The sequence below is a fragment of the Anopheles arabiensis genome, chromosome 3 (genome assembly GCF_016920715.1).
Source record: "Anopheles arabiensis isolate DONGOLA chromosome 3, AaraD3, whole genome shotgun sequence".
Taxonomy (NCBI): Eukaryota; Metazoa; Arthropoda; class Insecta; order Diptera; family Culicidae; genus Anopheles; species Anopheles arabiensis.
In genome coordinates, this window is record NC_053518.1 from 91,921,078 (window position 1) to 91,948,294 (window position 27,217).

General features: G+C 45.9%; 1 protein-coding gene across 3 annotated transcripts in view; it reads left to right on the forward strand.

Moving 5' to 3' along the window:
* The window catches only part of LOC120903811 (guanylate cyclase 32E), a 37,764-nt gene extending 14,090 nt beyond the window's left edge, over window positions 1–23,674 (forward strand). For 2 of the 3 annotated variants that reach the window (XM_040313435.1, XM_040313436.1), the window contains exons 3-17: window positions 8,058–8,595; window positions 11,222–11,460; window positions 11,548–11,670; window positions 11,986–12,172; window positions 13,160–13,410; window positions 14,506–14,577; window positions 16,899–17,044; window positions 17,160–17,307; window positions 18,000–18,011; window positions 19,480–19,570; window positions 19,658–19,845; window positions 20,781–21,065; window positions 21,146–21,392; window positions 21,657–22,971; window positions 23,041–23,674. In XM_040313435.1, the coding sequence (XP_040169369.1) occupies window positions 8,349–8,595; window positions 11,222–11,460; window positions 11,548–11,670; window positions 11,986–12,172; window positions 13,160–13,410; window positions 14,506–14,577; window positions 16,899–17,044; window positions 17,160–17,307; window positions 18,000–18,011; window positions 19,480–19,570; window positions 19,658–19,845; window positions 20,781–21,065; window positions 21,146–21,392; window positions 21,657–22,971; window positions 23,041–23,248 (3,759 nt within the window). In that variant the 5' untranslated portion in view covers window positions 8,058–8,348 and the 3' untranslated portion in view covers window positions 23,249–23,674. The remainder of the gene's footprint in view (window positions 1–8,057; window positions 8,596–11,221; window positions 11,461–11,547; window positions 11,671–11,985; window positions 12,173–13,159; window positions 13,411–14,505; window positions 14,578–16,898; window positions 17,045–17,159; window positions 17,308–17,999; window positions 18,012–19,479; window positions 19,571–19,657; window positions 19,846–20,780; window positions 21,066–21,145; window positions 21,393–21,656; window positions 22,972–23,040) is intronic. The other variant, XM_040313437.1, reaches the window with a different exon arrangement.
* Window positions 23,675–27,217: the final 3,543 nt, after the last annotated feature.

Below are 27,217 nucleotides of genomic sequence, written 5' to 3' on the forward strand. Positions count from 1 at the left end.
ATCGTCCGTTCAGGAGGACGTGCTCACGATCGTAAGGAAAGGGTCACGAATCGAGCCCGGCTTGTGGAATCGATAAATTCCACAACTAACTTCCATTTTTCCCAGAAAGTATTTCACGTTGAGCCCGGTCAGTTCCATTCCGTGGCTTCGTGGTTTCGTTTAAGGCAAAGGGGGTAAAGAGTTTTATTATAAACACATAACCTGCTCCAAAACTGACCCTGTGGAGGTCGATAGACGAGCTTGGAATATACGATACGATGCTGCGAAGGGAAAACTTTTCACACTTTTCTCCGCTGCAGCATATGTGAGCTGTATGGCAAATTGAGAATGTTTCGGTGCGCTTCTTTGCTATGCAGGATGCACAAAAATGCACCGACACGAGTGCATTGGGCTGCAGCAATGTGCGCTGTTGTTTATTTACATGCGCTCTGAGTTTCGTGCTCAGTAATACATTTCGATGCAGTCTAGCGTCGATTAAAGTTTGGATTTTGTGGGCTTTTTCAACTGGCTTTAAAAAGCATTCTATCATCATTTGGTAATCTCAGACCAACCTAACCATTAATGGGACCGACACTGGAATGACATAAAAATCGGCTATTTACAGCCTGCTCTACCCAACCAAAGCGTAAGCCAAAAGGCACCAGGAAAGTGTGTCCCCTTTTCTACTGATCCTTTGCTGGCGTGAGGTTTGTAGATTGCTCCAAGCAAATATTGATTTTAGGGTGGATTTAATGTTGTGGCGCTTTCGCTTTCTTATCCTTATGCTCTCTTCATTGGTGCCTACGCGCTAACCCTCCTCCGTAACGAAGCCATCCAGAAGCTGACGTGACTGTTCGTTCTCCACGATCAAGGGGAAAGAGGTGGCCTTTTCATCATTAACGGCCATTGCCTTGCCGGAATCATAAACTACAAAATTGAATTCGAATACTTTGGCAACAAATTGTGCGGCAAGAGCTTCGCGTCGCGTCGTCCTCGTTGTTCGTTTGTTTGGCAGGGACAATCGAAATCCCACCCGTTTCGCATAAGCTGATAAACCCGGGGTCGTAAAATAGGTTTCCTCTTTATCTTTACCATACGGCGGCGGGAACTGTGTTGTGTTGTGTAGTGTTTATAGTGTGAGCGGAATGTGTGTGTGTGTACATTCCGCACGTTTCGATATTTATAACGAGCTTTTGGGTGGTTTTAACGGGTGTGAGATACGAAACAGGTCGTGTGAATTCCGTCAACTGTTGCGCGAACGTTGATCATATGTGTGTTGGATGCTGCTGCTCTCACGATGTCTTTGTGAGGTGGCAAATCAAATTAGAATTTAAGAAGACTTATGCATGAACATCGTCATGATTTGGTAGTTTTATCACGTTTATAGAATTAGATGATTTCCTAAAGCCACAAAGGAGGTTTTGGATAAATGAAAAGACTAATTCTTGCCAATAATAGTATAAGACCTTTTCAGTGTGATAGAAGGCTTGTTATAGGGACAGACTTTTGAGAGTCGTTGGTCGTAGGACCGAACACGGTCTATAATATCTTTGGATTTGTGATTGATTCTTATTTAAACTTGGTTATGTTCTGATTAAATCCTCATTAAAAAAACTATAATTTCGAAGAATTGTATTATTCAAGAGTTATTCTAAGTGAACGAATGGCTTAGCTTGTGAATGGCATTTCTAAATTTCTTGAAACTATTTGTTTTTTGATAATAAAACGGGACAAAATGTTGACCGTCTAAAACCTCTAAACCTTTTGGTTTACGCATGCAGAGTGGAGCTGAGCCTGACGAAATCTACCCGAAATGTAGAGGTCGCTTCTGCTAGTTAGAACGACCCACATTAACCACATCAAACAAACCTAAAGCTCTAATCAAACAAATCTCGGAAGTGTGTCCTACAAAACTGTGTCAGACTCGCGCTCTCGACAGTTACATTCATGCCCGCACCCTTCAGTTCAAACTCACTGACAGCCACTGCTCTCCCCCGAGGTACCGAGCGATGGATCCTCGCGCAATTTTAAAAAGCGCCTTATCATTTATGGGTCAACGCCAGTGTCGGGTCGTTGATAGTTCCACTTCTTCCACTGCGAGGTTGGGTCGTATGTACATCTTGCTACTTGGCCGCAAGTTCCGCGAGTGCTAGCAGCGGGGTACACCGTTAGCTTAAGACAAAACATCCACCAAGAGGGGCCCACGACGACCATGCACACCTTCATGTGTCAATCAAGCGGCCGTCTCAATCACGCAACTAGCAAAGGGTCTGGTCTGGTGGTGCTGGTGGATAAGAGCTGAAGCTTCGCGTTTACTTGAGTGATAAAAAAACACAACTATAGCAGCCAGCCAGCCACGGGGGTACTTAATAGAAAATTAATTCTAACGACACACGGAATACAGGTGGTGGGGTTGGTGTTTCGGTGCTTGGTGCGATTTGTAGGTTAAGTTTATGAGCCGTTGATATGAGTTGCTTTGGCGTTCTAGCAGTTGCTCCGTTTTCTTCTTCACAACCACCACCACCACCAGCAGCACACCAGAGTGCCTGATGACGTGCAGAAGGTCATTGGGGCTGATAGGAGGAGTCAACGAGTCCGGTGGGTTAGAGACGGTGATTTCTTCGTCAAGTGGGTCTGATTGACTTTTCTAAAAATACATCCAAAAGTACGAAAAAGTAAACCCCAAAGCGCGGTCCAAATCTGGGTTAATTAGCTCGCTGTATTTGGGACCTCAATAAAGTGTGATTATGATTGAATTTCGTTCGCACACAGCAAAGCGGGGCACAACTTTACAGAGCGACAAAATAAAGCAATTCTGGCAGCAAGGTAATAGCAGCTCGGCCAATGTATCCACGACTGTTTTATAATCTGTTCCGTATTTCTTCTTCACATTCTTCCGTTCCGGGAAGAGTCTCACTCAACAACCTCAGCAGTAGAGCTTGAGCTTGGGTGGTAAGTGTTGTTATTTTTATTTCGATGATAAGTCTCCGTGTCTTGGCGCGGTGGTGCGCTTGTTATCGGTCTTATCGTATCGACAGTTTGCCTAGGCGCTTACCACGACCAGGGTTTCGCCCAGACCTCTCTCGGGTATCCAGCTGGGTGAAATTGAGACTGGGTGCGTTGAAGGCAAGCGAGAGCACACGCAAGCGATCAAAGTTGAGCAGTAGTGATAGAGCAGTGTTTGTGATGTTTATTTGCAGGACGGGGTGGGAGTTTGTGTGTGTTTTTTTTTCTTTTGCGTCGTTCGCCCTTCTTCTATTACACTGCTGAAGTACGTCGACAGTTGGAGTTTGGTCGTAAAGTTTTCAGCTGGGCCATTCAACAGCTCACCCAGCAGTGAGTAATATTCATGCAGCCAATCCTAGCAGGAACGCAGCGGGACAGAAACGCCAACTCAATTTCATCGGAAAACTGTGAATGAAACATTCCTGTGAAATGTGATTTGAAGGATGCCACATCTGAAGGATGTTGACAATTCTGAAGGGTGTGAGAGGGAGGCAATGTGGGGACAATATAGATATCGATACATCGCAATTTGTCTTCCCGGGCCAGACTCTCCCGGGAGTGTAAATATGAGCGATATCGATCGTTGCTGAGATGATGCGACGGGTGAGTTTTATGTTTTTGCAACGATAAAAGTTTGTTTTATTGGCCTACAATGTTCGGTGTGGCCATTGCGTTGTGGTTAAATTAATATTGAACATTTTGTAGCTGGTCTCTAAATTGTATTTCTGGGACAATTGTTTTTTTAAGCTCTGTAATATTGAAAGCAAAACTTCATAAATATAATTCACAAAGCATTTGTGACCAGACATAAACAGTCTGCAAGAGGATGTTGGATTTTGAACATCTGCTTGTAGACGTTTTTTGGAGTATCTGTGAGATATATTCTAACCTCTTCAAGGGTTGAATTGATTGGGTATTGAGGTTGGGATTGATCTGTTATGGATACTAAGAGTACTAACATAAGAATTCTTAATGTGAGAACGACGATAATGACTTTGTTTTCTTGGAATGCATGGTTGAATATGCAATTGAGCTCAAAATTCACATGAATATGATATAGTGACGGCTGAGTTGTCGGAGGTCAGATCGAATTATGATCTAGTGGACTTCAGACATCGCTATCTTCCAGGACAATGGCCTTAGTAGTCTACTAGTAGTAGTTGTACTAAAATATTTATTTTCCCTTAACTTATCTCATTGTGCACGATTAATGTCTTGACAGTTGCTATACCAATCGACAACAGCAATCTCATTGTAAATATGTCACTCACTTTCTATTTGATTTCATCCGAGCATACCAATCTGTCAGATCTAATCAGCAGGTGGTAAGTAGATAACAGCACAAACCTGCATACACATTCACCCTCCTCCTCCGTAAGTTGATTTGCCTATTGGGAAGCTCGCTTTATGAAGGGGGTCCAATTTTTCACGCATCACCCAAGTACGGTCCCGCAGCAATCGGTGAGTTTGTCATCGCGCGCCACTACACGGGGCGTAGCACAGTAGCAATGACACCCAAACGGGCGACACACTAGACCACCCGTCCCAGCCGTTTGTGCATCGTAATAAACCGACCGTGTCGGTGGTGCGGCCTGTATCTTTTTTTTCTGTCTCCTCTTTACCGTACCGGACCGGTGGCAAGAGGACATGGAAACATAGTTGCATGCGGGCACACACATGTTTAACACTTCGCGCAATAAAAATTTAAACGAGTGGCAATAAAAACGCGCACACTGTATGCATCACACCATTGCATTTGTTACTGCTGTTGCTGTTATTGGCTGCACAACTATCGTGTGACCGATGCGTCTTTTTTTGTTTGTCTGGTAGGGTTTGTAGATTCACGTGCTCTCCCCCGTTTTGTATAGCCCGCCCCCCTGTACTGTAGATTGTTCACTTTATTCTCTCGTGCGCTTTAATTGCCAGGTCGCGTGTAGAAATCGTAACAATTCTATCCAAACTGTCAAAAAGCCGGACGTCTGACGTTTATTGCTAGCGGCGGCCAGCTGTCAGCATACGTTTGTGGGGTGGTGGAACTGTTTCTTGGCCATCTCATTGCAACGATCTCGGGGGAAGGAAGGCTACCTTACCGTACCGGCACTGGTTTGGCTGGCGAAAAATGAAAGTGGTGAACGGTTCTGCCCATTTTCCACCTGTACTACCGTAGCGATCGGTGCTGCAGTTTATGAAGAGTGGCACCCGTTGAGTTGACGTTGGAATAAATGGACTGAATTTACTGGCTTGCATTTCGAACAGGTTGAGGTTTGTAACAATTGTAGTAGCTGTGGCGAGTAGTGATGGCTAGAGTGTTAGTAATGTGCTAAGAATAAACGTCACTCCCACGCTTGGTCGGATGTCATTCAGGTGATCAAAACAAATGGCATTGGAGAATGGTCAATGCCGATGGATGAGCAAGAAAAAAAAACATCTGGAACTCTTCTACCTTTTGCATGTGTGGTATTTTTATGTTGAAGAAGGTTATTTTAAATGATTCATAGAGAATGTTTGTACATAATTTGATGATATTTTTTTACATATTAATACTTGAATATACACAAGGTAAAACTTCATGGTAACTTTAAGTTATTCTTCTCTGCGTATGTGAGTCATGGTGTAGTGTAAGCTCCCTTTCCCAAACACTACAACACAATAGAAGAGCCAACAATTGCTCCACCTTTTAATGACCTATTTACCCGCTGACAATGGTCCCAATTTTCTAGCTCAATGCCCAAACTGATCGTACTGTTAAGTAGGGTTTCTATGTCAATGCAAAGCGAACGAACCCTCCTTTTTTCGCAACTAATTACCAGCATGGCAAACCGCACCGCACCGGTTCTAAGTCAAATGAATGGTAATGAGACACGTGAAGGTTGGTGTGTTTGCCGTTCAGTACGTCAACGTTGTTAGTCCATTTCGTTCGTTTTCGGCAACCTTTGTGATAAGGGTTAAGCTAAAGTGACAGGACACATGTTGATTGCAAACTTCTTTTCAAGGCGTTGGTTCTATAGGTAGGGATGGGGGGTTTGTCGACATATTTCAAACAATGATAGTACATTGTGTTGGTGCCGTTTGCTTAGCTTGGAAGTAGGAGTAGGTTTCTCCAAAGCAAAGGCATTTCAATTTGGAGGGAAAATGAGGGTCCAACTCGAACGTTTAGCAGGAATTTCACAGCTGACCTCCAACACAGCATGACTCTCTTATTGACACAATGACTAAAGCCTGCTATCCGCATCCGTTTTGCCGGGTTAACAATCGTAAGGCTCCATCCCAGACAATCAGGTTCGATCCTCAGCTCGCTGTCGAATGGTTCCAGACTCCCCCGCGTGGGTACATCCATGCCGCCCAGACGAGATTAAATGTAAATTTGTTTCCATTGGGGGACAAATCGCCGAAATGCAAATTACATCTCCACTTCACATTGCGTGCAACTGCGTGGAATAATGGGGGAGGAAACGAAGGTTAAACGAACACCGCCAGAACAGCAGAATGTCTGGCCCTGGATCGGTGGAATTGCGCAAGTTGTCAAATAGAGAAATGCTTTTGCCCAAAACCTGTAGTCTTGTTTTAGACACAAACATACACATATTGCTCTCAGCCCCGGTTGTGTGTGTGTTTCAGTTTGTGAACCGGGAATTGACCAATTGTCGAGCGAAATGTTGCTCATATGTGTCGAAAGTTTTATCGCCACGGCATAGGGAACATCGGGAGCAAAAACTTTTCGATATTGTCAACTTTCAATTTAGCGCTATTTAGGGGTCGGATTTGGGATTTGGGAGTTGATGGTGGGTGGTTTTACAAACAATTTCCGATGTGAAAATGGAATGAAATCCCTTCGCTCCCGGGGGGGGTTTCATCCGCGGTGGAAATCGGGTAATCGTGGATGCGCTATTCATATAGCACCGACACAACTGTTTGGTTGGTTTTTCCTTTCTCTGTTCTCCGCGTAGGGAAGTTATCTCGGTTGTATGGGGTGGTATCGTTGTGCAAGCTCTGAGTTAGGTTTTATTTTCAATCGTGTGGGTTTAGTTTCCCCCAGCGCCAAGAACAAACTAAAGCGAAACGAATATTGCAGACACTGTTTCATGACAAAGTTTGCTCCAATGGGGGGGCAACACAAGCAATGTTAACAAAGTAAAGTGTCGTTTTGGAGACACACATGATAGTGAGACGGCGATAAATGTATGGAAGTTTTAAATGGTGTAAAACGTCGGCAGGCAGCTGTGTAAAGGTTGTATGAAAAATAACACGGAAAACAAGATTTTAGAATTTCCAATACATTTTGTTCCTAGAATAAACGGTGCTTTTTGGCTTACTGGTTGGTCTATATCAAAATAGTCTTCTTGCGATTGGGATGACCCTGGTGGTCGATAGAATAAACATACTGATTTGTACGATACTGGTTGCTGATCGATTCTCATCTGGACCGCTTAGTCGTGGTATTGGTTTTTTCATTATAACCAAACGTTGGTGACATTAGTTAAACCACTGTGGTGGTAATATCAGAGTTAATAATGTATCTTTTCACTTCAGTCGTCATCCATTCGTGCGTTACTAGTAAATTAATTTAATTAACTGGCACTCAATATTAGTACGCTTCGATAAAAATAAGCATACACAATTCAATTACACCCCCCCCTTGCCTTGCCTTGCGTGCCACAATTAAAACTCCCAATGATATGGACCAAACCTTTCCCCGCGTGTGGGTAAAACCAATTTTATTAACCTAAGTACGAGTGAGAATTTGCTAACGGTCGAGCTAATTTATTTGCTCCAGTTTCCCGCACCGTAATCAAGTTTACTTGCACATAAACGCGCATACACATATGTAATTAGAGCTGCGCAATCAAATGTGCAACACCGACCGAAAACTAAATTTCATATCCTTCCGACCACACGGGTGTGGTGTGGTGACGGTGTTCATTTCCGGTGGAATAAAATAACCGACAAATTAATTAAACTATTCAACGCACCAGGAGGGAGGTTTGATTAAACCACAGCTCCTGATCGTCGCTGTACTCATGTCTGTCACTTTCTGTTGCTAATTTTCTCCTTCTTTCTTTGTCTCATTGCAGTTTGCGCCTATTAAAAGCAGAAGTTTAGTGAGAGCTTTCGAACCCCTTGGTGGAGCTTTCGTATCGCCCCCCAGCCGTATGCCGGAAGCACGCTCGCCCTCTCACCAAAGCGGCTGCAAGTGATGCGCCAGGAAGATGGTGGTATGCGTGGCCGGCAGTAAGATGCTCGCTGACCGCTGCTGGCTCGTGGACGGCAAACCGTTGACCGTGAGCGCGTACCGACGAGCGTCGCACGAGCGTGTGAAACAGCCCGACTTCTCGCCCCGGTGTCCCGCTGCGTAACGTAACGTTATGAAGTCCTGTGGACGCGATCCGACCGAACGTACCAAAGCGTTGCAAGCAAACAGTGCAAACAGTTCCGGTGGGCGGGTGGGCGCGACGCTGCTCGGTGGTGGTGTGGGTCAGTGCAGTGCGTTCGTGGTGATAGTGGGGCTCCTGCTCGGCGGGCTGGTGGCGCTGACCGGGGCGGATGTGTTTACCGTCGGCTATCTGACCGGATCACAGCGGCGGCCGGGCGATCGCGTTTACGCACGACCGGGTAAGTTTAATTTAGTACATAAAAAAGCTTTCTCTTGTTGTGTTATAAGACATATAAACCCCGAAAAAGGACTGTTAAAGAACGAAATTTACATCGCATTAGTGTAAGCTTTTTCCTTACCGACCAACAAAGGACCGAGAAAGACACACCATTTCTACCACATAATGATAAACCCCCGACAAGCATGCGGCAGAAGCGGAAAAATAATTAAGCACCATTTTCCGCCCAAGCTACTAGCCACTTTGCGAAAGCGGCATGACGGGACGTCGTTTCACTAATCCGTCTCGCAAAGAGCACCCACTGCTCGTGGTACGTCCACGATCGTGGCACCGGCATATCGGGCCAAAGCGTACTGGAAACCTGCCAGCCATGTAGTGGAAAATGTTAGCGAAAATCGTTTCGAATGGCATGTCGGGAAAGTGGTACACGTCGCTGGTTTTCGTTTTCGGTGGAGCAGTGTGCCTGTTGAGTGTCGTATTTGGAACGGGTGTAATTTTAAGCTTAATAGCTCACAGATGTTGCCATGTTATGCTTTCGGTTCCTGTTCTTTGTTCAAGAATGTTGGAAAATACATCACACAGCCGGACATGGTGAGAAGTGAATGGCAAATGTTTCGCGCAAGGAAAATATTCTGACGCAAATACAAATGTAGGTTCCGCTGGAAATTACTACTGAGTTAGAGTGCCACCGTGAGCAAATATAATGCTGAAACCACAAACAAAATCTTATTTAATCATATTTCAAGATCCCAATCAGCGAAGACATCGCTCATCGCTCTTTCATAATCCTCTCCACCATCAGTTACTCCAAACCAGAACCGGAGATACTCTTTCTTCGTTCGCGTCCGTCCAGCAGGACGCTACACTCAAAATGGCTTGCCTTTGTCGCATGTTTAGAGCGGCCAAATTTGTCATTCCACCCAAAGAGCTGTCATTTATCTTTTTTCCCTCCCCCAGAGGGAAAGCTAACGCCATCGCTCATCGACTGGTTTGTGCTGCGGGCTATACACCTGCCGGTTTTGATGATAGCAGGTCCTGACCTTGCCGGCGCCATGCTCGAGAACGTTTACACAACTCCGTGCGACCGGTGGAAGGATATTTGTTGTCCTTGAATTTCGACGCCTGGAAGGACCTTGAATTATGTGTGTACATAAATATTAATGCGATGCGATTGTACGGGAATATGCAATGGTTTATGGTGTGTTGGTTGGAGAAGTGTTGTAGAAAGCTGAAAGTAAAAGTGTTGTGGCAATGTCCTCGAGAGCAGATAAGGTGTGAGACACGAAGAAGCGAAGACTGCATTAATTGTAGCAAAATGTGTTGAAAAATGAAAGTGTGTGCTTTCCTACTTTCCTGGGGTTGAAACGATTGATAAGAACTTCGGCTGAACTGAACTTCGCGCCTGTAGCGTTATTTATGTTTCCTGGAGTGATGTTATCACTTCTTGGAACGCTTTTACATTAATTTTGGCACACGGTTTTAATTTATTTCTCCCCCCCATTCGTGCAACGTTTGTGCAGCGTTCCGTTCCAAGTTAAAATGTGTCTAGCGCTATTTAATTTATTGCAAATTTATGTAAACAAAGCTGATTTGTTGGTGCATGCGGATCGTTTAAATTCGATGTAGCAATTGTTGGAAACAGAAAAATAGGTCAGGAAGAAAATACTTGGAAAGGTGTAACGGCGTGAAGTCTTGCGCAGAAAGTTGAAGCCTTGAAGGGGGCGGTCGTGGTAGGAGAAATCACAGTCACAACAGTGATAGTAAAAGCTTCTAGTGCTTGAGTTTCTTACGGGTTACTTTGTGCAGGCTTTCAGTTGTGCAGGAAACGGTTCCATCCGGCAAATGCCTGCTTCAGGGGATTTTGTCTGTACCGCTTATGGGAAAGAAAAGGGAATGGATTGCGTTGTAATGGTGTGCTTCCCTGTGGATTATTTCTTTCCGGCGGGTTGTGCATCCCTCGGACAATGAAAAGAGCTGCGATAGTAGAGGAAATACCGTCAAATTTCATTGTATTTTGTTAAGGTTGTATCGGAGCATTCGTTCAATTGCTGAAACTTCAATACGAACGTTTTAACATAACAATATTAAAGCGTTCAAAGCAAACAAATATAGAAAATCCACTAGAAATTACTGAATGTTCAAGTTGTTGAAGCTTTTATACACATAGTGAAGCACGAACGATGTTATTAAACATTCACAACACCTCACACCGGGCGCAGTAGCTACAACGAATCCATTAGTCAAACGTGTTGTTTATTGTGTTGCTTGTTGTTTGTCCAGCACAACACTTTGTCTCTATTGCTGTGTTGTGGATGCTCGACGACTACTTCCACTTCTATTTCACTCTGGAAACGGAACTCTCCCCTCCAACAACTGGACTGTACTCCACTTCACCACAGGAACTTTCCTCCTCCCGCAGAAAAAGATAGACAATTAAATATGCACTAATGCTTCTTCCCGCCACACAGAAGCGTCCATACGATACCGAAACGCCCCAGCTGCTACCGACAAAACAAAAGCAACAACATAAAACTCCACTTGCAGCAACTCCACAGTAGTAGTAAATACGCATTCATTCTTCTCCATTTTCCGCCTTTCCTTTCTCCGGCGCGCCGGTGGTGGTATAGGATTACAAATTTCCGGTGCCATAACCCTAGCGATGACCGAGGTGAACGACCGGTACTTCAGCCAGCACGGGCACGAGCTGCGGTTCGAGGTGGCCGAAACGTACGGCGAGGAGGTGACCAGCATCCGGAAGACGGCCGACCTGTGGACGCGGGACGTGATCGCTTACCTCGGGCCGCAGGAAACGTGCGTGCACGAGGGTCGCATGGCGGCTGCCTTCAATTTGCCGATGATTTCCTACGTGAGTGCCAGAACTTTGGGCGGTGTTTAGGATTGGGTGTTTTTGGAGTATAGAATAAAGTAACTGTCTTTTTTTTCTTGATTTCAGTTCTGTACACACAACGAGACGTCCAACAAGAAGCATTTTCCAACGTTCGCTCGAACCCGTCCGCCGGATCTGCAAATCTCCAAATCGGTCGTCTCGCTGCTGCTGGCCTACAACTGGACCCAGGTAGGTGTGCACGGACTCGTTTGTCCATCGGTTTGTGTGTGTTTAGTTGCGTGTTTGTGTGTACGCTTTAGTTGCCTCCAAATGTCTGGTTTGTGTTGTGTGCTCTAGCTGCTTAATACGACAACAGTGAAAACCCACGAAAAGAGCACACAAAACCATCTTTCCCAATCAACAACAACAGGCAAAAATTTCGCCCGCTACCCCACTCCTTCTCCTCCTCCTTCTCCTTCCCCATTTTGTACTTTGATATGTGTCTTTGCTGACAGAAAATTCGATCGAAAAAATGGAAAAATAGTTTTCCTCGGCTTCTTTAAGGTTAGTTTTTTGTATCGTGCTTCAGACAACGGTGAGCTCGACGCGGTGGCCGAAACGCTCAAGACGACGCTCCGGACGGCCAGCATCCGGATCCGGTCGGTCGGCACCTGGACCGACATCTACCATCACGGGTACTCGAGCAATCCGTTCGAGCGGCTAGTGGAGGACACGTACGAGGACACGAGAAGTAAGTTGGAGGGAGGGTTGGCTGATGGTGCTTCTCTTTTGGGTAGGATTTCGACTTCAGTTTACTTTCCAGGAAGGATCTTTGAAGGCATTTTGAGTTTTTTTTCTCTAATTAATTTGACAATCTCGATAGGTATGACTTGCTTTAAGATACTCTAGTAGGTCAATAAGTATAATACACAACGCCCTCTGTTAGAAAATGGTTGTACTATACATTAACTCGCGACGAGTTACTCGAGCACTCAACCAATTATTGATTCTAACATGATTAGTTGGTAGTAGACAGTACGTTTTTAACAATAATTAGAGATGTATTATCATTTTAATAAGAATAGAAGAAGAACAAGTCTATTACTATTATCATTAACATAAAAGAAGGATAATACCCTCTGAATGAGAAGTAATGATTAATTAGATACCTAATAATCTATCCTTATATTCATCACACATTAATCCAAAAGATGTCAAATACGCGTCAAGTTATCTTCTACTTGTTCTTCTTTTGTAACTCTCAATTTTCTGCCCCTGCCCTCATCATCGATCGACACAAATCCCACAAATGGTGCTACTGTAACTCTCGACCCATCATAATCGATTTATCAGCGCCTTCGCAAAAGTTGTGCACGCAGCCGTCGATAGCAGCAGCGATCGCTTAACTTTCAATTAATAGCACCCCGTTTACCGAGCTGTCGCGGTTTTTTGATAAATTATTTCCAATTTGCACCAGCACCAGTGTGACCCTGCGCGTCAGGAGTTTATCCCACTTCCGTAACCGCAGCAGCAGCAGCAGTAGCAGGATATCGCACGCTTTTGTCGGGTTTTCACGCGCTCTTTATTTATTCATCCTTCAATATCCCATCACCCATCGAGTCCATTTGCGCTGCTCCCTTTTCTTCAGCCCCCCTCTCCGCTCTCCAGCAACACTTTAACAGAACATTAATCAATTTATTGACGTTTTTTCCTCGCTTTTCCACGCTCGCTTCCCCAGTTTATCTGGTGCTCGGGTACCACTACGAGCATATCGGGCTGCTGGTGAGCCTGCGGAGGCGCGGCCTGCTCGACCGCGGCGACTACTTCGTGGTCGGCGTCGACATCGACCAGTACGATGCGGCCCTGCCGACCAAGTACATGCACGGGCTGCTGCAGACGACGCCGGATCCGGACGCGGTCGAAGCGTTCCGCCACTATCTGGGCATCGTGCCGTCGGCACCGGTGCGGTTCGAGGAGTTTGCGGTTAAGGTGAGTTGGTCGGCCCGCGATCGGTCTCGCTTATCGCGCCGGCAGCGTGCTGCTGTACGACGGGCATGATGGATACCGGGAAATTTGTTTGCTTCCGTTTCTGCTTCTTTTTTTGCGCGCGTAATCGTGAACTGCAAATAAAGGAACTACGATGGAGTGGTACGATTTGGTGCGATGATCTGACTTGCCAACAAGTTGGTTTTGGCAGCGTGGTTGTAGCTGACTTTTCCTTTATCAATCAAACGTTTCGATACCTGCGTGAGAAAGGTATGACAAGGCGAAAACAGTTTCCTTTTTTCGATTGGAACTTGTTGCTGGTGTATTGTATTTGCCGTATCTTTGATTGATTTGATTGAACTATCAAAGCAGCGCCATCTATCGTGAAATTTGGTAAATACTTAAACTTAGTGGAATTTTATTGGAACATTCTGTTGTGGAAAAACGATAAAAGCCAAAAAGAGTTAATTAAATGCCAGTGAAACTCATACTCATGAAGAAGATTTTATGGGTGTGGAATGGGTAACAAAACAACCGCACCACAAATTCAGTCCTTCATTAATAATAACTTCTTTTATGAACAGCAGCAGCAGCGGTAGAATTGCAGCTGAGAACCTTTTACGACAAAAAGGAAAAGTGAATCACACACAAACCCGTCTGCTTCATTTTCGAGCAAAACGGAACGCAAATAAATTAGGCAAAAATTCAAACGACCGTTCGGCGATGAAAGCCTGGCTGCACTGGTATTACACTAATAAATCTTTCTCACGAGCGCGCGCTTCTCGCCTCTAAATAAATACACAGAGAGCGTCGTCTGCTGCACTGCACTGCAACGCCCCGGGGCAACGGATGCATCCCGTAGCCCAGAATCGTGCGAAAGAGTAGAAAAACACATGCACTTTGCACGCGTTGCAACGTGACAAGACGCGAACAAGCGAACGTTAATTTATTATGATAACAAATCGGTGCGCCAAATGGGGCGGAACACACCCGGTGCTTCCGCCAGCCGGGCCAGCCGTCTGCTCGTGTTTTAACGCTGTTTTTCTCTCTCTCTCTCACTCTTTTTACTTTCCGGACGGCGTTGTCGCTACAACACAGGTTAACAAATATTTGGAGCTGCCACCGTTCAACTATCGGAACGCGCTGATCTTCTTCGGGGGCGTCAAGCAGGTAAATATTTATAACGTCGTGCACGTCGTTACACAGCGGATTACAATTTGCAGCAGCAGTGGGGCGGTTTTCTGTTGATATGGCACGGGTTTTGATGAGAATGATGTATGGTTGGGGATTCCGTTGTAAAACAATTTAAGGTTTCACATGCTTTATTTTTGACTTTTCGTTTTGACGTTTTGGGGAAGCAGATGAGCAGAAGATTGAATGAATTTTACAACCCAAATCACCTTTTTGCAGTGATTTTACTACACACGTTTGTACAGAGACAGCACTTGCCAGACACCACTTTCAGTAATGGAGCATAATCACACACACAGAAGTATATATTTCCAACCCAATCACCTTGGTGTAGTAGGGAATCACTTTGCGTTCCAAGCATACAGGCAACCAGGCTCAACGGTTATTGGATGCCTTTCGAACACGCTCCGATGGTCGATGGTTATTCATACGGAAATTGAATTAATATGCTTTTTCCTTGAACACCACCTCCCGGGCGGTCCCGAAGGAAAGGTCCTTGATTACCACGGCCCTTCTTGTCGTTGCATCGGGCACTCGGGTACGAAGATAAGGACACCGGTAATCGCTCGACTCTAAGGAGCTCAATGATTGCTATCAGATTACGGTTTCGCCATTGAAGGAAATGGGGCTTCTGGGTTGGATCAGACGTTGGATTGTGCGGCACAAAAGGAATTGAAGTACCAAGGAGAGCACTTCTTCGCTTTGCTAGTACAAGCTGTAAACTGTGTCATGCAACGGTTGGATCAAGCATTTCAATACGCTTTTTGCAATGGAGCCAAAGAAAGGCTTAAATATGTAACCGTAACATAAGTATTGAGGTATTTGTAGTGGTTTTATTTCCATTTCAGATTTCTCTTTTTATTTCTTAAAAACATTATATATCTGTCTGAATTATTATTATTTTTAAACATTCTTTATAGAATTTTGCTGTCTTATGAAGTTCTCCATTTATTTGTTTCCCTTTTTTCTTCCATATTTCCTTATCATCTTTGTATGTTTCATCCTTTCTTAATGTTTGAAACTTTGTTGTGTTTTTAAACATATTTTACGTAATATATAAGTTTTTTTGTTCCACTTTGTTAGAATTTGTTAGCCTTAAATTAACAAATGAATCTTGACTTTCAAGTTCATTTTGACCCTTTTACTGAACGGCTTGAAAACTTTGCTTATTGTCCATAGATTCAATACAATGAATGCACTTCTCTTTTGTCCAGCTCATACAATCGGGTATGACCATTTTGTTTTCGTCGTTTCGTCAACAGTCATTTCGAGCGAACAATACAGTTTATTTGACTAATCTCTTTGCACAGTGTCCACTGCAACTGAGCACCGAAGTAGTGACACGAACAAAGAAACTGCACATCCTTGCTTCAAAATCAACGCAAAGCTCTTCCGTTTGGCTGCACCAAAATCACTTCACTTAGTGGCTTAGTTTGCACTTTCGTAGCGTTACCCCCGGCCAGCCATAAACCGTGCAGCACGCAGTGCGTTCCGGATGTACTCAAGATCCGTTTGTTGCAGTGCACACCCGCGGCACTGTCTTGTGAATGAAAAGCATCGATAATCGATTACCGTTTGGTCCATTCTTCCCACAGCTCCAAACCGTTTATTCTATTCGAAGTTTGATAGTTCCGCTTTGTGCATTGTTGGCGAGCCGGGTCAGCAGCAGCAGCAGCTGTGTTCGTTCGTTTTGGGTTTGGGTGTGATTTCATTTGATCCCCGGCTATCGTGGAAACATAGATTGATAGAATCCTTTGCAATCGCTCGCTAACAAAGCAACTTAAAACTGGATGACTTTAGAGCTTCGTTCTAACAGCAAAATGGGTTCTAAGTGATGGTGGGGAAAAGATTCAATTTGCAGCCAATTCGGTAGCATGATTCGGCATCAGCAGCAGCAGCTGTTGCTAGAATAGATGGACAGTTGTTACGGATAGCTTTGATTGCTGGTGGTGGCTGATAGGGTAGAGAAATGGAGACCATTTAGGGAGACGAAGATCCATTAGCAGTCCATTTGAGTGTTGAAGGGGTTTCGTTTGGGTTTCTTTTAAGCAAGAATAACTTTGACGTTGGCTCGTGCGTCTAGACTTGGTTCGTTTTGAATTCAGAATACAAAATTTGAAGTATGTTCTTTGTGGTGGTGCAAATCATAACGTTAAAGTGTTTGAAGGATGAAAGCAAAAAGGAAAAAAAATAATGCAAATAATTTATTCACACTGTCAACTGTCCACTTTAACATGAAAAATGCTCTTCAACATATCCTTCCTCATTTTCATTTTTTTTTCTTCATTTTTGTGCCCTAGATAAGGGCGGAAGCTGCCTACCTGTACGATGCGGTTCATCTGTATGCAAATGCACTGATGCAGGTGCTGCTGTCGGGCGGCAGTCCGAAAAATGGTTCCGCCATCATCGAAGCGATCAAGGGACGGGCGTACATCAGTGCGATGGGGTAAGGTGGTGGCCACAAAGCCGAAAGGTGCAACGTTCAACACAGGAACGCATTTAAAGCTTTCCCTCGTTCCCTCTTTCTCTCTCTCTCTTTTCACATGCCTTTTCCATCGCAGCTATCTGGTGCACATCGATGAGAATGGGGACGCAACCGGCAACTATACCATCCTCGCCCGGAAACCCGTCCCGAGTACGGGCACCACCAACCAGTACGGATTGTTTCCGATCGGGCGGTTCAGCTCGCCCACTGTGGATCGCATACCGGTAAGTGGGTAAATGGGAGCATTTTTTTTTTGTGCCTTCCAGCAGGTGGTGGGCTTTAGTGTGTGCAGTGTGCATTCGTTGAGGAGGAGGAGGAGAATTGCAATAAAATAAAGCAATGAAATGGTTATATCCCCCCTGGTGGGATAATGCAATAAACTTTAAGCAACACATGTTTGCAAATTAAACGTTCCGTTGCTTTAGATTGTAATATAGCGTTGTGAGTAAAATAGACTAGATATAGATCCTGAACTAGTGATAGAGCAGAGCCTTTGTTGATGGTGTGAATAATATTTTTGTTTAATATTTAAAGAGTTTTATTAGATTAATGTAACGAATTTTGCTTCAATTTTTAGTGATTTTTCGAAAAAAAAGCTTTATTTATACTTTACATTCGTGTGCCAAATGCTTTAAAGCTATTAGCCCAAATGCTTTGCTATATGTAAACTGGAAAGAGCAGGACTTGGAAGTGTTAAACTAAATTATAATTAATATTAAAAAATATATAAAAAAAGAGCAATCCGATAAGAGTTTAACAATCCGATAAGAGAAGCTAATTTTACAATTTTAAAGCAAGCATGGTGTATTGAAAGCGAATCTAAAAAACTATATTAATACTGTTGTATATACTTATGCTTTTCTATCATTCTATTTTTGTACAAAACAAAACACACAAACCTACACCCGCTTTGTAGTTTAAAATTCAGGTGAGTGAGTGAGTAAGTGGCCGGTGGTGTTTTTGTTCGATGTGTTTCGTGTTGCTCCGTTAGTGTTTGTTTCCGTTCACTTTAAATGTGTTTAATGTGTGCTGTATGTGTTTCCTTCTCCAAATTCCTTCCGATTCGATTTTCGCATGCAATCAATCAACATCATCAACACCGATTTGCGATTTGATGATGCGTCCATCCGCTGACCGTTGGGTGTGTGTAGGGTTTAGTTTGCAGTGTGCGCTGTTTATCACACTTGGTCGCTTGGTAACACCATCGCTCTCTCTCGCTCTCTCTCTCTTCGCTGTATTGCGATCGGATGAGAGGAAGATGATCGATGTTGTTTTTCCTTCCGCGCCGGGGTTTGTTTGTTTACATTTTCGTTTTCCATTGCCGTCGGTGCGCATCACGCCGGTCCCGGTGAAATGATCACTTAATGGCAATCATACGCTGTGGACGGTTCGTCGTCTGGTTTAAGGTGTTTTGTTTTTAGAATTTTTGTTATGAAAGCGAGCGATAGTGATTAATTGCCAGTGATTCAGAGGAGGATGGAGTCGCTTGGATAGAAAGGGTGTAGATTTGTGCTGAACGATGATGATGCAACATTAAAAACTTTGTTTTACCAACAACATTATTAGCGTTTTTAAAGTAGATTTGAGCTTTCTTGTAGTTTTATTTAAGGTTAAATTAACCCCTTTAGTATTCATTTGATTTTATGATCCTTATTGTTAGTCTTTTTAGTAGATTATTCATTTTAGTTTATATGTAATTGTATGCCTATAACTGTTCGTTTCCATCTTGCGCTTTGTGTTATTATCTGCTATCGCACAAATATGTACCATTAAAAAACTCACCTTAAAATGATTATATATAAAAGCAATACAAACTTATCATACCTGTAAAAGTATCCGATTCCCGATCAACCCACAACATCAAAGATAACAACCTTTCCCGGCAATTCTTCAGCATCATCAAGCCATGAAAATGCATACTTAGCATAGCCAAACTGTCCTTTTGAACCTTTTGGGAACCCCTTTTTTGACATGCTTTGACTCCCATTGTTATCCTAACCTGTTTATCCCAAATCATTTAATTTAATTGCCGATTTAATTTCCCTACCGCATCGATTTCATAACGCTCACGCCGTTATGATTCGCCTTTGATTAATTGGTGATACGGCGGGGAACTCAGAGAACGGCGTTTCTCGTTCGATACGCCCCAAATCATCTTTCCATTTTTGCTTCCCTACAACAGATTTTCGATACCGTTTTTGTTGGATTTTGTAGTGAATGAACCGTTTTTTGGAAAACCCGTTTCCACCTTTTTCGTTCCGTTTTCTTTGGTTGTGCATGCTGCGAGCACATTCATTCCGGTGTCTTGGGTTTTGTGGGGGGTTTTTACGCACTATCTCCCGCCAGCCCGCCAGCATAGCACTAACACTGATGGACGTTTTTTCATTTCCGCACAGGAGATACGCCTGTTTGATACCATCGATTGGGTCGGATCCGGTCCTCCGGTGGCGGAGCCGCGCTGTGGCTTTCGTGGGGAAAAGTGTATCAGTAAGTAAAGAGGGCTGCATCATATCACGGCAAAGGATCACTTACCTCATTTTATCCCTCCCTCTTTCTCTCTCTTCCATTGAATAGGTTACACGGGCGAAATAACGGGTGGCATTGCCGGTGGGGCCCTGCTGCTGCTCGGTGTCGTCTCGCTCGTCCTCTACCGGAACTGGCGCTACGAGCAGGAGCTCGACAGTCTGCTGTGGAAGGTTGACTTTCGCGAAATTCAAATGCACGAAAATGAGAAGGAAACGGCCGGACAGAAGATGACACGGGTAAGTGTGTTTCGCTGCCTGTCCAAACTTTGGACAGGTGGCAAAACGAGCCTATCGATGGTCGAATGCGCATTGATTGCGTTCGCGTACGGTAGTGCCGCCACGGGAATAGAACTTTGTTGCAGACGGTTTTGCAAAGTCCCTCCCGCGATGAGGATCGACCTTTTTTGCCGCGTAAGGTCGCTTAGTGACCTAGTTTTGGCGAGGCGCTCTGTTCCGGGGTTGTTTTTTGGTTGTTATTTTTGTGCTCTAAACATTGTTTCTCGAAACCACGAGCAACCCCTGCTGCGTAATGATGGACGGTACAACCGTTGACACGGACCGTGCGCCTAATTCCGCAGCGCACGATATGGGTCGTTGAACTTCAATAGCTAGCGGGCGAGTGAAGCTCGCTCGGTGTTCGGTCGTGTCAGTGGAAAATAAATAAATAATAACGATTTCCGCTCCGTCCGTGGCACGTGTGTGTGTGTGGGAGACGCTTTGTGTATGTGTGAACAGGCGTCATGATTTTACAGAAAGGTCTTACTATTGACACCGTGCTTGATGAGGGTCGCGTTGAATCGTTTACTATTGTTCGCTTTGGGACATTTTTTTTTGTAACATATTTTGCATATTAGTTCAAAAGTATAAGGAAATGCCCCAGCTGAATATTGGCTTTATTGTGAATGTTCATTTTTATAAAAGAACTCAAATTCATGGAATATTAGCTTTTATCCCTTAAAAATGTGTCAAATCACGTTTGTGATATTTAAAGTGATTTTTAGTGAATATTTAATAATTTTATTTAAATATCTTTTTATAAGCATTTCCTCAATGGAGACGCATGGTCGTTGGTACAACCGGCTCGATTAAATGTATTTTGTTTGACTTATCTCATTTTTATTTAAATTTCACTCAATCTTATCATTTTTTTCCTCCCATTCCACACCCTCCAGTCCACCCACCCGCTGATACGGACGAGCCAGGTCAGCTTAAGCTCCAACCCGGACCTGGACTTTCGCTACTCGACCATCTTCACCCCGATCGGACTGTACAAGGGCCAGCTGTACGCGATCAAGAAGGTGAAGAAGAAAAGCATCGACATTACGCGCGAGATGAAGAAGGAGCTGAAGCTGCTGCGCGACATGCGCCACGACAACCTGAACGCGTTCATCGGCGCCTGCACCGATCCGCCCAACATTTGCATCATCACCGATTACTGCAACCGGGGGAGTTTGAAGGTGGGTGCTGGGGGAGGGGGGACACTGGCTTTTGCTCTTTCGCCTTACCTCAATGCTTACACTTCCCTCCCTCTCCGCAGGACGTGCTGGAAAACGAGGACGTCAAGCTGGACAACATGTTTACGGCCTCGATGGTGGCGGACATACTGCGCGGCATGATCTATCTGCACGATTCGCCGCTCCGCTTTCACGGGTCGCTCCGCACGTCCAACTGTCTGATCGACTCCCGGTGGGTGGTGAAGCTGAGCGACTTTGGGCTGTTTGCGTTCAAGCAGGGCTCGGAGGAGGTGCCGGACGAGAAGGAAAAGCTGGAGGAAAAGTGTCAAAGTAAGTGTTAGTAAGGTTACAGTAGAAAATGAAACCAAACCACAGTGAGATTCGTGTTGGAATCGTTCACCAACACAAGGAAGTTTATTTATAGGTTAGAAACAGGTAAACAATGCTGCTATTTCAAGCACAAACGATCGCTTTATTACGTGATCAATTCACTTCATTTCATTCTCACCTTCAAGTCGTTCAATTGGAGTTCGTTTTCCGCACAACTACTGCGCAACATACAGTCTAATTGTTTCTCTCTCGTTCCTCCGGCAGAATTGCTGTACCGTGCGCCCGAACTGCTACGTGCTGGCCCGACCGCCACCGTACCGGGCAGCCCGAAAGGTGACGTCTACTCGTTCGGCATCGTGCTGTACGAAATCTTCACCCGGCGCGGTCCGTTCGGGGAGATCGAATGCACACCGATGGAGTGTCTCAAGCGCGTACTGAACCCCCTCGACCCGAACACCCCATTCCGACCCGCCATACAGCCGCTCGAAACGTCGTTCGACTGTGTGCGCGACTGCCTGAAGGAGTGCTGGGCCGAGCGGCCCGAAGATCGGCCCGACTTTAAGACGATCCGCAACCGACTGCGCGTCCTGCGCAAGGGCATGCGGCCCAACATCTTCGACAACATGATGGCGATGATGGAGAAGTACGCCAACAATCTGGAGCAGCTGGTGGACGAGCGGACGGACCAGCTGCAGGAGGAGAAGAAGAAGACGGAAGCGCTGCTGCTGGAGATGCTGCCCCGGCCGGTGGCGGAGCAGCTCAAGCGGGGCCACAAGGTGGAGGCGGAAAGCTACGATCTGGTGACGATCTACTTCAGCGACATCGTCGGCTTTACGTCGATGTCGGCGGAGAGCACGCCGCTGCAGGTGGTCGACTTTCTGAACGATCTGTACACGTGCTTCGACTCGATCATTGGCCACTACGACGTGTACAAGGTGGAGACGATCGGGGACGCGTACATGGTCGTGTCGGGGCTGCCGATCCGGAACGGGCTGATTCACGCGGCCGAGATAGCGTCCATGTCGCTGCAGCTGCTGGAAGCGGTGGCAGAGTTTAAGGTGCGCCACCGGCCGAACGATCGGCTGTATCTGCGCATTGGCATCCATTCGGGACCGGTGTGTGCGGGCGTGGTGGGGCTGAAGATGCCGCGGTACTGTCTGTTTGGCGACACGGTCAACACGGCGTCGCGCATGGAGTCGACGGGCCAGCCGCTCAAGATCCACTGCAGCTTGCAGACCAAAGAGATCCTGGACTCGCTCGGCGGGTACCAGTTCCAGGAGCGCGGTCTGGTGCCGATGAAGGGCAAGGGCGACCAGCGGACGTTCTGGCTCGTGGGCGAGGATCCGGATGCGCGGGCGAGGCGCACCAAGGAACGTACCGAACGGCGTGGCTCGCGAGCGTTGAACAAGTATCTGGGGATGCTGAAGAGCGTCACCAATCTGCCCGGAGTGCGCAGCTCGCTCAAGAGCCGGTCGCTCGGGTTGCCGCGCGGCTCGCTGCCTCGCTCCTCTAGTCTGGAGTCACCGAAAAGACTGAGATTCGCCAGTGGAGCCATGCTCGAGCAACATCGGTACCATCGGTCAGTAAACCCGGTGGCCTTTGTCTCGCGTGGAACGCTCTAAAGCGTTTTCTTCCTCTCTCGTTTTAGGTACAGCGATGACGCGCTGATGGAAGTCATCTCGGACAGTAGCATCCGGCGGTCGGATTACAGCATTTCAGACGGCGCGGAAGACATCACTGCCTCCTGCCCGTGCATCGAGCACCTGGGGACGGACCCGCCGGCCGATCCCGCCTATCTGCTAACGAACGGTCCGACGGTAACGACACCGCTGCTCAACAACAGCATCGCCACCTAGTGGGCCATCTGTCCTTCCTTTTTTTCCTTACCGATATCTAGTCATACGCTCAATGTCATGTGTCTGTCTGTGCTTAACTGCGATACGCAAATGGTGATAACAAAAACAAACAAACAAACAAAACTAGAAACAGGAGAGAATGTTGAAAGCGCATAATACATAAAGAGAAAACCAGTGCAAATGGGGATTTGGAGAGAAAAGGCTAGTGTTGGACGATGGCTAAAGTGCTCCAGTGTAGAGTTGGGAAAGGTTGGAAGACGAGCCAAGCTAAACAGGAAAGCAAGAAAACAAGAAAACAGTATTGTTAAGCGGGAGTGCCGACAGTGCAACGCGCACACATCATCCTTATCAACATCACTGTTGTTCGTTTTGTAATGTGTCGTCATCTACTAGTTGTGAAATAAATAGAGAAAGTTCACAAAAGCACTCGCTGTGGTGTTGTATTTTGTCTGTAAAACACTTTAAATACTGTTTCGAAACAGTTGTATCATCTGGAATCCAATAAATCCACGCTTTTATCGATGATGGGCGAGCGAATTATCCTGAATTTGAAAATAATCTCTTTTGCGTGAATAGCGCCACCTATGGGCGAGTAGCGGTAGCTGATCGATGCGTGGAGCTTGCACAACAGATGATGCAGATTGCATACTTTCGATGAGGAAGGGCACAATGGAGATTTACAGTCCAAAGATAGGACAAATGACAAATTTATATAAAAATTTTGCTTTGCATGTTGTTTGTTAATTGAATGTTGAAAATTTTGGATAAAAAGGACGAATCAACTTGCTGACAAACAAAAAATAACATAATTTAAAGATTGCATATATATTTACGTGTCAAACCTTTTATAAATATTTTTTTTCTTTCTAATTGATTGCTTTCAAAGAAAACCGATGCTATTTTAACGAATATTTTTTGTTTATTATTTTGTACTAAAGGGTATTTTTATATCACAGGAAAAAAATATCACACCTTAACAATGACTCAGAGTTCAGCAAATTGTCCAACACTTCATTCTTCAATCCATGCAGAGCAAGTGCAACAAGCACATTTAAGCGGCAAAAACGTGACTGAATACGCAATCAATACATAAATTCATCAACATTTCGTTCAAACATGATTTTTGAAGTAAATCTTGTCACGTTCCAGCACCAGTCGGCCAAAATCGCATTCAGATGGAGATTTTCTGCTTATTCTGCCACTTGTTGCGTCCAAATTTCGACGCGTCTGAGTGTTCGACTCCATAATCTTCCTCCAACTTCCCATCGAAATCCCTCAACCCGACCGATTTCAACAGAGATTTCAGAAGAGTTCCAACGGGAGTTGTGTGCTGCTTCCGCCATTGCCACCTTCCTCAATCCACCCCAAGAGGGGGAGATCGACGATCTTCAGACGCCGTCCAGTGCCGTCCAGACGGTCGGAGAGTGAGTTACCATCATGCATTCCTGCCTGCCTGCCTGCCTGCTATCAGTGAGGCCAATCTTCTGCCATCAAACGCATAACGATCGAACTCGCGATCATACATTGCGCGATCCTCACCCTCCCTCAGACCCCTTACTTCCCTTACTCTTGATAAGGGCGATGAGAAGGAAGACTTCAGCCACAAAAGAGGAAGATCCAGCGTACAGTTGCTGCTGCTCGCGTTGATTGAATAATCGATGATGGGGATTTGTTTGTCTTACATTCCCAACCCTCCCCAATCCACCCCATGCCACTTCACATTCCGACCGCGTGATCGTACATATTTTGGCAAATCTCTCTCTCTCTCTCTCTCTCACTCCCTTCTTTGCTGTTCTCCATCTCACTGATCTCATCTCAGCGCTGCTACTCACCTCACGCAGACTCACCGTTCTTTGCTCACATGGCACTCGATCGAACTGTTCACTCTCTCACTCACTCTCTCTTTCTCCCTTTCGTTTCTCGATGGCTCTTGCTACACACACACACACGTACACAGCCTCACACTTTCTGACGTTTCGAGTCGTTCTTCTTCACCCTCATCAGTCCCTTCCATGGGCCAATCGCTTCTTCTTCCTGCTGTGTACCGATTTTAACGCAACAACAACTATTTCGACGAGCAACAACAACAGCCCCCTGATCACACTTACACGTCTCTAGCGCGCACGCATTATCAACACAACAAATACACCACCAGCACCCTCTATCGTCTTCTCCTTCACTCACTGCGCAACGCAACGCCTGCTGCCTGCTGTTGTCGTCTGTTTCTCGTTTGCATGTGCTTTGTTGTCCCCTGCTGCTGCCCTGTTGTTGCTCTGTTTTTCGTGTTTCCCTTGCGTCCAGCCCTTCGTTCCACGCACACCCTTCACAACTTGCTCACGTTCTCTTTCTCTCTCTCTCGCTCGACAGTCTTTCGCAGTTCAACACAGCCTCTCACTCTCTCCTTCTTTCTCGGCACGGTGATGATGATGATGATGATGACGATGACGAGTTCTGATAATGTGCTTTGAACTCGACTTGTTCGATCCTCGAACCCGCCGCAGACGTTGCTACACACAGAGCCACAACACAAACACACTCTCAATCTCTCTCTCCCTTTTCCTTCGCCCTGCCTTGCCCTTTCCACTGCCCTTTTTCTTCTCTTTCGATCATCTGCTCTTTCGCACGCTTTTTCACTTACCGCAGTGGCCGCGCGCGCGATCGAGAAGAATTACGTACACACACACACACGCGCGCGCTATTCTCCCGCAATGGTACACACGCGGAACAACACGACACACAACAGACCACCAGGGCCCGTACACCACCAAGTCCACCACCAAGAAGGCAACCAAATTGCTCCAGTCTCCCAGCGCCGTTTCGTTCAATCAGGGCCCATTATTGCTATTTTCATTACCATTATCATGCTCACACACAGTCACACACAGTCAACAGACTCCCTTTTCCGTCCCTTCGTGCCGTTGAGTGAGCGATCAGGTTCGAATTTCCCTGTCCAAAGCCTCGCTCGACCATTCGATCGGACGATGTAAATCGATTACACACTACACCTACACCACACTGCTGCACAAACGACGACAAACAACTGACTGACTCCCAATCAATCACATTCACTAACGCACGACGACACTGTGTGGCACTGTGGGGCACGCACAACCATCTCCGGCCGAGACACGATTTCAACGAACAAACACGAACTGGCCCAACTTGCCGCGAGCCGCTACACGCGCGATCACGCCGAGGGATCTCACGAGATGCCTCCGTGTCTCTGCCGTTGACCGCGCTCTGGCTGGCTGGCTGGCTGGCTGGCTGGCTGGCTGGCTGTCGTCATCTCATCGTGGAATGCGCCTGTGTGTGAGGCTGATTGTTTTGATTTCACGCAGCATCTAACGGGGAAAGGGACCAACACTCACACAGTTGGACGACTGACACACGGGCTGAAAGTTGATTTCAATCCGAGCGTGCCATGGTGTTTGGTGGAGGGCCCTTTGTAGTTCGGCATCTCATCACATCACCGTTGGATACCATCGATGACGGTGTGTAGACGGCCTGGTCGTCGTTGTCGTCGTCGTGTGAGCGCCTACTGAGCACGCATTCGTATTCGCTGATAAGAGCGAGCTCGTTGCGAGAGCGTGAGAGACCGTGAGCGCCTTGCACAAAAATGCCGGTTTGATGCATTTCGTTCCTGATAACGGAAGCGACGGCTGAGGAATGCGTGCGTGTACAGTGCCCGCGGGTACAGTGCCGTACAGCAAATGCATGCAGCTGAAATGAAGCAACAAGTGTGCGGCACTGTATGGACGATTGGAGGCCCACCGAGAGATGCATTCTGTTGTTGTATTTATTCGATATTGTCCGCGAAATGTCTGTCGATTGCGCTCGAAATACACGCAAAGCTCACCAATTCGTGCGTCATGATCTCCATTGTGGGTCTGTTACCAAGCGCAGTGACAATGTGCGAATATCACATGGACAAGGTTTGTGTTTTAAGCGTGGCTGTGACGCTATTTTCAA